The sequence below is a fragment of the Nelumbo lutea genome, chromosome 5 (assembly GCF_056320005.1).
Source record: "Nelumbo lutea isolate HS-2025 chromosome 5, American lotus-T2T, whole genome shotgun sequence".
NCBI lineage: Eukaryota > Viridiplantae > Streptophyta > Magnoliopsida > Proteales > Nelumbonaceae > Nelumbo > Nelumbo lutea.
The window spans coordinates 52,638,727-52,650,853 of record NC_142688.1 but is presented as its reverse complement, the minus strand read 5'-3'; the positions used below and the strand labels follow the sequence as shown (position 1 = coordinate 52,650,853).

At 38.2% G+C, this 12,127-nt stretch overlaps 1 protein-coding gene and 1 long non-coding RNA gene across 4 annotated transcripts in view; both read right to left on the bottom strand.

The window, feature by feature from the left end:
* The window catches only part of PTP1 (protein tyrosine phosphatase 1), a 52,045-nt gene extending 40,705 nt beyond the window's left edge, over nucleotides 1–11,340 (bottom strand). The window contains exon 1 of one of the 3 annotated variants that reach the window (XR_016099298.1): nucleotides 10,722–11,195. Coding sequence is in view for 2 of the 3 variants with exons in the window: in XM_088944896.1 (XP_088801022.1) it covers nucleotides 10,722–10,934 (213 nt within the window). In the remaining variant the exon portion in view is untranslated. Of the gene's footprint in view, nucleotides 1–10,721 lie in introns of all 3 variants that reach the window. The other 2 variants (XM_088944896.1, XM_088944895.1) reach the window with 2 other exon arrangements.
* Nucleotides 1,179–1,722, bottom strand: LOC148852412 (uncharacterized). The gene is made up of 2 exons (XR_016099299.1): nucleotides 1,547–1,722; nucleotides 1,179–1,413 (listed from the first exon to the last, which is right to left on the bottom strand). It is a non-coding gene; the product is annotated as an uncharacterized LOC148852412 (long non-coding RNA).
* Nucleotides 11,341–12,127: the final 787 nt, after the last annotated feature.

Genomic DNA, 12,127 nt, shown 5'->3' with positions numbered 1-12,127 from the left:
AGCCACACCATCTTGTCTAGCTCTCTGTTCTTGGCAGTTCACCCCCATATTCTTTAAACATACAAATATGTTCCACATACACACACACACACACAAAGTAGGAGCTACCCAAGAACAAGTTTCTCAGATCAGCATTACAAATTTGTTGGTCATTTAATCCATGTGGATGGCTGTTGTGGTCTAGGAAGGAGACTTAGCAATAAAACCACTGTCCACTCTTTGGCATACCAGCTAAATGGTGAGAATTTAATGGGGCATATTACAGAAAGCAAATATAGATTCAGACCATGTCGATGTGAAACATAACGATCAATTGGAATTATAGAGCCAACCAACCTGTAGAAAAGTAGTCTTGCAGCCCCTGAAGATTTTGGCAGTTTTTCTCTTACAAAGAACTTCTTTATTAAGTATTTGCTTATATACTAAAAGATAAAACAATATTAAAGGAAAAAGAGAATACAAAATGCATACATGCATTGTGGGAAAGGAATAAAAAACAAAACAACATAAATAAAAGAATAAAAACAATGAGTGGAAGAAAACCCTTTAGCAAATCCACTATGTACATGAACCCTAAATCATTCATGCCACCTCAAGTAGGACTAGATAAAAACATGAAAATATTTTGGGAAATTTTGGATAGAATAGTTCAAGAAATTGCAATTGGAAACAAAATTTCATTGGCTGGAATTTAAATGGTCAAATAGAGAAATAAAATACAAGCTATGATAGATGCATGGAGGATAAGGTTACAGAGAAAGAAATGAAATGAGGAGATGCAATTTAGATTTTGTAATATCAGTTTTTCTTGCAATTAAAAAACACACACTCTTTAAGAAGAAAGATGGACATTTAGTTAGAATCTAAAGAGAGAAAAACTAATACAATGTAAGTTGAAGGACAAATGGATGTAGGGGAAGAAACAAAACTAATATGATTTAGAGAAACTAAAAATTGAAGGAAAATGTAATGCAAGGGAGGACTTCTATTTTTTTTTTTTTTTTTGAAAAGGTAACGTAATATATTGTATTGATCAACTAACCCAGAAATACACAACAACCCAGCAACCCATGTACATTGTGAGACTGTACAGTGGGAAGTACGATGCAAAAAAAACAAGCAGAACATATTATCAAACAAAAAGAGATCCACAATCAAAAAAGAGCTGAAATGGATTCCCTGAAATGGTTTATGATTGCTTAGCCAAGAACATAACAAGCCTTTTACATTACTTCTTACTGTTCCATATCTGATTACTTATTTTCAAAAATACACATATTTCTTTCTCTCCACACTTTCCAGATAATAGCAGCAGGCAAAATTCCTCAGAAAACCTTCCCTCTACTGGACAAGCCTGAAATTCTCCATCCTTTAAATAGCTCCAGTACTGTATCCGGAAGACAACATTGCTTCCTAAAAGCATAGCAAGAACAAGGTCCATAAATGGGGGGAGAATTTACAGTGAATAAGGAGGTGATTTGAAGATTCTGAGCATTAATTGCATAAGGAACAGGTATCATTGTCCAAAAATCATTCCTCTTATTACCAGCTTGCCTTTTGTTAAGCATCTGCCAAGTGTATCTGTCCAAATTAAGAAAGCCACCTTTGAAGAAACACAGATTTCCATATTTTAGCCCAAGGAAAGTGATTAGGCTGCTGTGGTAGCAAACTATTGTAGAAAGATTGAACAGAAAACTGACCAGCATCTTCCCATTTCCACACCTTTTCATTGGAAAATTAAAAGGTAAAATACATTTGTCTAAAGAGGCTTCTGTGGTAGAAATGGAGAAATTCAAGGAAGCTATGAAAACAAAGAAGTTTTGTTACAAGGTTTGACAAAAAGTAGAAATAGAGAGAAATTAGAAATATAAAAATGCAAGATATAAATTGAAAACAATCAGTAAACAAAGCTAAACTTAAGGCACATGATGAGTTCAGCAAAAAGCTACATACAAAACAAGGCCAAAAGGATATATACATATTTGCAAAGATAAGAAAGAAGAAAATGATGAAAACAAATAAAAAAGATAAGAAAGAACAAAAGTATCATCATCCATGCCATACCCCAACTCCAACTTGTCTTACACAGCCGATCCCAAGCCCAGATAAAGGAGGAGGGTTGCGTCAAGTTGGTAGTTGGCACTAAAACTTTTGCCAAACCCTTTTGAATATGAACAAAAGTATAAAATGCAATTAAAGTGAAGACTAAAGAGTTTTATTAAAGAATGAAAAGTTCAAGGAGAGGTGAAGAAGTTATTTTAATGATCACCAAATGAAGAACATGATGGGCAAATCTTGACGGCTTTTTAGAAACCTTGTGGAGAGTGATAAAGCATAGATAAGGAGAATTCTTACTACTTACTTGCTAATTCCCTCCCGCCTCTCCCTTTACCTTGGTAAGTGAAAGTGCATATGAACACTGGGGCCTAAGGTAGACTCGCTTACCTAGGTAAGTGAACACAAATGGCGCCTAAGGCAAGTTCATAAGTAACCGATATGAAAACTCCAATACGGACTCTAATTCCTAAAACAACTCTAATAAAACTTTCCTAATCCTACTAAAACTAATTTAATGTAAAGGCACCAAAAATTACTAAAAAAAGCAAATCACCAGTTTACTATAAGTAGTAATTATGGAAATCACTACAAATAGTAAGTCCAAAAATTACCATAAATAGTAATTTTAAAATAGCAGTAAATTTCTGAAAGACTTAAACCCTATTCTTAAGACACTTGCAACTAGAAAATAAATTAAATAAACTCAAATAATACCAATATCCTATCACCGAAAAATGTTGAAATTGGTGTAGGAATTGGAAAGCTGATTTTTTTTTTCTACTCCATGTAATCTTAATTCAATTGTTCAATATGATTATTAAAACATAGATAATACCTAGATAGTGGAGGAAATTAGTTTGCACTCTTGGTGCTCAGTGCTGGAAACTGAGGTGCTAGCCTTCAAAGATGACCTGGCTTTTAGTCAGAGCACAGGTGGTCTCTTCTAATCGAGGAAGATTCTATGATGCTAGTAAAAAAGCTTATTGGATATGGGATTCAGCCACCCTCTTGGAAGATTGAGCCAATTGTCATGGAGTGCAGACCGCTGTTGAAGGAGAAGCTGATCTCCGTGGTCCATACCTACAGAGAAGCAAACGTTGAAGCTCACTCCCTTGTGAGAGCTGCAGCAATCAGAGGTGTGTTGAATTCCTGGTCTGAGTGGCCTGAAATGTTTCTAAACTTGGATGATAGGGGATCCACCTTGTGTAAATCAGTTGATTGATGAATGAATTCAGCCTATAGGCTTTCCAAAGAAAAGTACAATGGTCCCTATATGTAAGAATAAAGGTGATATACAATGTTCCAAATTTATGAACCATGCTATAAAACTTCAGCTAAGGTTGATCAAGCAAGGAGCAACAACTAAGGCATGAAACTAATGTTTAGAAAACCAATTTGGAATCATGTCAGAGAGATCAACAATGGAAGTTATCTTTTTTCTTAAGGCTCAGTTTGGAAAGAGTATAAATGCAAATATCTACAGTGCAAATACATACAAAATTATACAAGATACAAGGTTTTGTACTCTACATATTTGTATTTGTACTCCTTCCAAACTGAAACTAAGAGATTAATTAAGAAATTTACAGAGTAAAGGAGAGATCTCTACTTGATATTTATTGATTTAGAAAAAGCATATGATGGGGTTGAGGAATTTAGAAAAAGCAATTCATAGCATCCTTCCTCTCTTTCTCAACTTTGTCAGGTATGATGTTTGTTCTAGTGATTGTGCTTTTTTGGGAGGATATCTGGGTGGGTAACCAGTCTCTAAAGGATCCGTTCCCCTCTTTTTACTCCATTTCTTTGTCTAGGGAAGAGATTGTTTCCAACTTTCTCTCTTCACCCCTTCCTTTGTCCCTGACCTGGGGTTTTGGCTTCAGAAGGGTGTTGAGGAATGCTGAGGTTTCTTGTGTTTTCAAACTTTTGCTTCTTCTTGATAGTGTTTGTTTGGACCCTTCCAAGCCTGATATAAGGATTTGGTCACCAAGCCCTAAAGGATCCTTCTCTAGTGCCTCCTTTTCCAAGTCTCTCTACTGCCACACTGGTCATAGGGTTTTCTTAGTGAAGAAACTTTGGTCTAGCAGGTGCCACCCAAAATTGTTGTTTTTTGTTGAGAAGTGTTCCATGGAAAGATTAACACTTTGGACAACGTGCAAAAGAAACAACCTTTCATGTGTTTGTTCCCTAACTAGTGCTCCTTGTGCAAAGATAATGGGGAGACATGTAGTCACTTATTACTATCCTGTCCTTTGGTTGCAACTATTTGGAATCGGATATTTGCCTTGGCTGGGTACAGATGGAACCTACCAAACAGAAGTAAGTCTACTTTTTTATCCAACTTTTTTTGTTGGCCCACAAAAAAGGGGAGAGTTATGTGGAAGAGTATTAGAGCAGCCACCTTATGGACAATTAGGGAAGAAAGGAATAGCAGAATTTTCTATGCGAAAGAAAGAAGTTTTTCAAAACTGAAGAAGTGCATTTTAACAAGGGAAATGCATTAGTTGAAAACCCTTAACTTCTTTCATTCCTATACCTTTGATGATCTATGGATAAGTCAGTTGGCAGTGGCTAATAGTTCTACTGGAAGTGCTAGAAGTACTGCAGCTTGGTCTCCACCCCTAGAAGGGCTCGACGCTTCAGTCAAGGAAACCTAGGCCTTTCAGGTATGGGTGGGATGTTGGGAAATGAGGAAGGCAATATTTTATCTCTTTTCTCAGGCCCAGTGGGAATAGGAGATTCTACTAGAGCTGAACTGCTAGCTGTTGTACAAGGAATTCAGAACGCAAGTCAACTTGGGGTGAACAGTTTAATTGTTGAGGGAGACTCTAAGGTGGTGATAGGGTGGCTACTGGATCCAGATTCTGCTACTTGGAAATAGAGGGAAATACTAAGAGTAGTCGTTCAAGATTGAACAGACACTTAAAAGAGAATAAGAAAAGAAGAGGGAGAAGAGAGAGAGAGAGAGAGAGAGAGAGAGAGAAAAAAAAGAGAGAGTTGGTTGTTTTTTAAATAGCTGCCCCACTCTTAAATTTATATACATAGTATCACACTTATAAAAGGACTGAATTGCTTACATGGCAAGATAAGATAAAGCTGAAATCATAAAAGACTAATCCTAATCATAACTTATTGCTGACATACGAACAGTGGGGACCACCTTAGTGTTCTCTACACTCCCCCTCAAGTCAGGAATAGATATTTGTCATTCCCAACTTGCATAGATTTGCCTCTAACTTCTTCCTTGAAACCGCCTTGGTGAGAAGGTCCGCTAGCTGCATGTCGGAGGTGATGTATGGAAGGCATACTTCTTGAGATATAACCCTCTCTCTGATAAAATGTCGATCCACTTCAATATGGTTAGTTCTGTCGTGTTGTACCGGATTACGGGCTATATTGATGGCAGCCTGATTATCACAGTACAACATCAAGGGTTTCTCAAACAATACCTAACTCCTCAAATAATGATCTCAACCATAGAATCTCAGGTACACCATTTGCCATGGACCTATTTTCAGCTTCAGCACTGGAACAAGAAACAACATTTTGTTTCTTAGTCCTCCAAGAGACAAGATTACCTCCTACAAAAGCACAATATCTAGAGGTAGATCTTCAATCATCAACACACCCAGCCCAATTAGCATCTGTGTAAACTTATATCTTCATGTGATCATTATTCTTGAACAAAATGCCTCTGCCTAGGCACCTCTTCAAATATGCTAGTATCCTCTCAACTACAAGGAGGTGAGTAGTCCTAGGAGAATGCATATACTGACTAACCACACTGACTGCATAATTGATGTCGGGTCGAGTGAGACAAAGATAGAGAAGTTTTCCAACTAACCATTGGAACATAGCTTTATCTTTTCAGGTTTTGAAGAGTTTGTTTCCCAGTTTATTTGAATCTATCCAGATGTCTAGTTTGAAATGTGAGAGTTGTGAACTTGCAAAACACTACAGGACAACCTATTCATTAAGTAATAATAGAAGTAATATGAAATTGTGCATACTGATGTTTGGGGACCTTACCAAAAAAAAATTATATAGTCATACCTCACAAATTAAGCTATCCTTGCCGCTGACCTCAAGAAGGAATAAGACCTTACCCAGAAATTTCGAGAAAAAAAACTGATCTTGATTCAAAAATCTTCCTAAAATTTTGATCGCCAACTTCAGTTTTGCTCAAAACTGATCTTGATTCTGGTCAACCCTAGAAACTTCTGAAAACAAAACTGATCTTTGAGAAAATTTTCTTTAAAAACTTCAATCTTGATGAGAGAACCAAAAAATCTGATCGGCACCTCCAATCTTGATCGAAGACCTAACCTTGATCACTTAATTCTTCTCTGATTCTTCCTGATTACAAGGAGCACTTTCCAATCCTTGGACAGTTGCTAAAGACTTCTTGTAATCTCCAAGAATCAATCGAATGAAAAAATCTTTCAGCCCTAAATAATTCTCATGTGGTCGGCTGAATTAATTCCACATGAGAAATCCTAGATCGAATGCTCTGATACCAAGTAGTCGTTCAAGATTGAACAGACACTTAAAAGAGAAGAAGAAAAAGAATAAGAAAAGAAGAGGGAGAAGAGAGAGAGAGAGAGAGAGAGAGATTTTGAGAAAAGAGAGAGTTGGTTGTTTTTGAAACAGCCGCCCCACTCTTAAATTTATATACATAGTATCACACTTATAAAAGGACTGAATTGCTTACATGGCAAGATAAGATAAAGCTGAAATCATAAAAGACTAATCCTAATCTTATAAAAGACTAATCCTAATCATAACTTATTGCTGACATACGAACAGTGGGGACCACCTTAGTGGGGACCACCTTAATGGGGTCCACATTAGTGTTCTCTACACTGAGGAAAGTTAAGTGGCTGACAAGTAACATAACAACCAGAATACAATGGGAGCAGATCAGCCAATGCTATGTCTGATGTCTTAGCCAAACAATGGGCTTCTATGGAATTTCTTTTTGTAGCTGAGTTGTAATTCCTCTTCTTTGATTTTCTTGGGCTCAAGGGTGTGGCAGCATCCCCCACCCCCACCCCACCCACACACCCCAGGGAAGCATGTAGTCATCTAGTGGATTTTGGGAGAAAAAGGTTTCAAAAAGGTATACTGATATCATTAGGTATATGTATAAAAGGAACATAATCAAAGTAAGAAGGAAGAAATAAGGAAGAGGAAACAAGAGGCATTCCAATAATAATATGCACCAATAGTTAGCATTAAGTCTATATCTTCTTGTATTAGTTATGGATTAATTGACTAGACCTTTACAAGAGGAAGTTCCATAGTATATGTTGTTTGTTAATGATATAATAATTGAATAATAAGACTAAAATGAGCTAAATACAAAATAAAACAATGAAGAGATGATTTACAATCAAGTTTCAACACAAGTTAGACAATGACAAAATACATGTATTACATTTCAGTAAAAATAATAGTAATAACGGTGGTGAAATTAAATTGATGATTAAAAGATATCCCAAATCAACCACTTCCAGTACCTTAGATCATCATCTATAATGAGGGAGAAATTGAAGAGTATGTTGCCCACAAAATTAGAACAGGGTGGTTTTAGTAGAGAGATGCATCATGTGCCTTGTGTGACCAGAGTATACTAATAAGACTAAAAAGAAAGTTTTAGAAGACTGCTTTAGACCAGTATCATTATATGGACAAAGTGTAGGACAATACAAGAAACAACATGTTTAAATAATGAGTGTAGCTAAAATGACAATATTGAGATGGTTTTTAAGAAAATATAACATAGTTTTATTAATAAAAGAGATTACACATGAATCAAACTATCACTATAAAAGACATCCAAATGGGCACCTATTTTAGCTAGACCATCTGCAACAGAGTTTAAATCCCTTGGAACCCAGATCAAATTTGCATTTAGCGGTTCCAAAGAGTCTCTAGCTTCTGTCAAGAAATGGTTTAACCTCCACGGGCCACTTTCTTTGTCTCTTAGCCACTTAATAGTATTTGTTGAATCTCCTGCAATGGTTAAATATTGAATGCCCAGGGTTCTTACTATTCTGATTCCTGTAAGATCTGCTAACACTTCTGCCTTGGTGGAGTAAGCGACACCTATTGGACCACTAAAAGTCCAGATAACAGAACCCCTTCTGTCTCTTAATATGCCTCCTATGCCAGATGCTCCTGGATTACCTGATGTGCTCCCGTCAAAGTTTAAAATAATCCCTCCTTCCCTTCTTATTATTAAACCACGGGGGGCAGCAAGGGGGGGATGCCGAGTGAAAGAGAAAAAACTGAGCACTTCTGTTTAGGTCACTTACTGAGAGTACTCTAAAAAGATAAGAATTGATGGCCCAAAGGTTACACTGATAAGTGATTTGAGAGACTAGTTCCTTGTGAGTTTTTGTCTTGTTATTAAATAAATGGTTTGTTCCTTTCTTCCCAAACACCCCACATCACTGCATATAAGATTGTTTGCCAATAGGTTTTACCTCTTTTACTTAACCCTCTGCCTTGCCATTGTTGAATGAAATCCTGAATATTTTCCAGGGCAGCCCAGCTATAACCAGCCAACTCCAGGAAGTGGTGCCAAATTTTCTTGGTTTCCTTGCAGTGAAGAAGTGATTGGCCGATTCTCCTTCATTCAAGCACAAGATACAAGCATAAGGGGAGATGAAGAGTCTTCCCAAGCTTTTCTTTTGGAGAAGGTCACAAGTGTTGATCCTTTGCAAGCAGGCTTCCCATACAAAGAAGCAAACTCTTGAGGGGATGTGGCTGTACCAAACCTTCTTGCAAGGGAAAGAAGAGATCTGTTCACCTGCAGTCAAAACCTTGTAAAAAAACTTGGAAGAAAGTTCACCATTTGGATGGGGGGGACCAAATTCTTGAGTCTTGGGAATTAGGTGAGATATAATATAAACCTCCTTTAGAGCTTGGAGGAGGTTTGTTACTTCAGTTATCTCTGGGTCTCTTAGGGGTCTTCTAATGCCTAGGTTTATGGTATTCTTGCATTGAGAGGCAGGAATGCAAGAAGAAATGGATGCATCTTGATCTAGGGTTAGGTTTAAAAGTTTGGGGAAAGAGGAGGCTAGGGTGGAGTTGCCCCACCACAATATTGAGATGGATAAGTGACAAGGCTAAAACGATAACAATGTGCACCAAAGAGGACCTCTTTTTTTATCAGCAACAGTGCAACACAAAGAATTTTATTAAAGCTTAATGAAAATGGGATTACAACAAGAGGTGGTTAGAACCAAAACCCTTTACAACAAAACAATCCACCACCCTATTAACATTGAGCCCAATACAAATGATGTCTATGTAAAAAAAGTTTAACCATCCATTTTTTTTATCCCATGGGCTAAGATTGCATCAAAGGACTTAGAAATAGGCCCAGTTGATGGCAAGATTAAAGAAAGTCAACTGAGATGGTTCAATCATGTACACAGACAACTAATGATTACACCAGTGAGGAATGACTTAGCACTAGTGGTAGGGTCTAAAAGAACAAGGGAGAGACCAAAGAACACATGGGATGAAGTAGTAAAAAGTAATGCAAGGAACTAAGATTTGACAGAAAACATGGCTCTTGACAAAGCACAATGGAAGGTAAGCATTCATATAATAGACACCAAAATGTTGAGATTAAGATTTTAGTTGAGTTAAGAAACAAGTGTGAGAAAATAAGGAGCCACACCCTGCTAAGTCCCATGCCTTGTACACCAAGCACTACAAAAAATAAACCACTGCCCATCCCCACAGCTCCCAAGAATCAAACCCAAGGACCTCCAATCATTCCATGACATATCAAAATTTGCTTCTACCACCTCTACTGATACCCCTGGTATTCTTTGTCTCCCTTCTCTCAAGTTTTCTTCTACTCTTCCCCAAAACATCCTGGCTTCCAGAACATCTCACCTTAAAAGATTCCAGACCTCCTTGGAGATAGTTTCGGTCTCCTTAACCAAATATATGACCTATGACCGGAAAACCGTCTTCTTAGCTTTGGGCAACTCCCTACATCTTTCTTCCAACTTCTTAATCATGAAGCAAAGTTTTCTCCTACCACAAAAGAATGACCTCAAATGTTTTGCCACTTGAAAAGATCTCTCCAGTCTCTACCACTATTTCAGAGAGGATTTGACTGCCAAGAGCGAGAGTTTGATCGAAATGAACATCCTCGTCAACAAGGTCACACAAGGGTTGCGAAGCACGCTTCCTTCCTCATCCATAACAACGGTAGACTCTGCTTCAACTTTAGTTCCTCCTATATGTGGTTACTGTGGACTACCAGTGACTTACTTAGCTGCAACGTCATCCATGCACCCCAATTCCAGTTACAAATTTACCGTGAGTTGGTTGTTCGTCGGAGACAATAATTTTACTAGGAATTCATTGATCCCTACAGCCTCTACTTCACATATCCTCTCTCTTCTCACCAATTTATCTAGTTAGAAAGACAAAATAAAGAAAGAAAACCCTCTGAATCAAATACGTTTAATAATTACGTTATAAATCCTACGTCATTACAAAGTGTCAACAATTGGCACCGAATCAAAACAAACAGGAGCTGAAAGGCTTGCAGTTGCAGAAACTCCAAAGAAAAAGAAAAAAAAAATAACATATTTTTTGACAAAAGTGGTCGTACAATGAGAGTGGTTCGTTAGTACCTGGAGGCGATCGAACTCCTGCTTGAGCAACTCTGGCACCCGGAGCTTCTCCTTCAGTCGAGTGATTGCTTCGGAGCAGTACTGTAACTGCTCAAGCGACAAGGAGAGTCTGGGCGGAGGATCAGAGGAGAACTCGAAGGGCTTGTGAGAAGAAGAAGAAGAAGGAGACGAAGAAGACAAGGTTGGAGGTTTCCCTCCGGAAGCTGCAGCCATTGCCGACCTTCGGCTGCGACCGCGAGAACTCACAGAATTTCCCGTTGCTTTGAAGTGACAAAGTTTTTGCTTTTTTTCTGTGCCTCCGCTCTCTCTCTCTCTCTCCCCCACCAACAGGTTCTCATAATAATTGGAGCCTTGGAGGAGAATACGGTTTGTTTAGTGCTGTGCGCAATCTGCGACTAGTGCCGGGTTGGCCAGTGACCTGGCTAGAGCAGACCGAGTCATGGGCGGCCGGGCTGCAATGTTTTACTTTTAACCGTCTTCATTCGACCGGTCGGGTTCTGAGTTTGAGTTGCAAGGAGCCAAGGCTGCGGCTTCTAAACGGCCCGTTTGAGAGGTTTGCTGAAGGTTCAGCTGTGCTGGTTAAGCTTTTTTGAAGTGCTTCAAATAAGCTATTTAGCGCGCAGTTCGGTATAGGTTTGTGAGGGATGAAGCAAGGAAAATTTTGGCCATTTGGAAAAAACAGCCTGAGCTGTTTTAGAGCTCCCTGCACATGGCACGTTACCTGACTTTATTTTTTTGTCTTCTTTAACTAAAAGAAGAATATAGATTGAAAGTATTCCTTTATCCACGCTGATGATAATGTGTAATGTGGAATCTAGCTTCCCTTCCTGAGGTGGGCCTATCCTATGGACAGACCGAGAGACTATAAACCATGCTTGGTAAAAATTACAGAGCATAAACCGTCTGCTAGTCAGTCATTTCAAAGCAATTGAATTAACTTACCTGAATCTTCAATCTTCAGCTCAGCTCTGAACTAGGCAATCCTTCCAATAACTAACAACTTATTTGAGCGCTCTGAATTTTTCATCAAACATAACCTATTTAGGGCCCACCTCAAATAACTAAAAGCCATTGTGCTTAAACCCTCAAACAGGAATTCCGATTAGCTGAATGCGGTGGCTGTTAAATAGGTTGTGGAATCAATGAGAAAAATTTACGCCAGTAATAAATTCATGGTCCCATCCACTGGCCACTGTGTAAAAAATGAAATTCCCATGTATTTTATTACTGATGTAAAACTTTATAATTGGTTATATAACCTGCTGAACAGCCATTGCACTCAGCTAAGCCTTGTTCTCCAAACGGGCATTAATGCAGTAGTTTCCCAATTCTCATATAGTTCTCCATCCAAAGTCCAAAGACCACAGAAACGGATAGAGATTAGACTGGATCTCTATTGACATAAC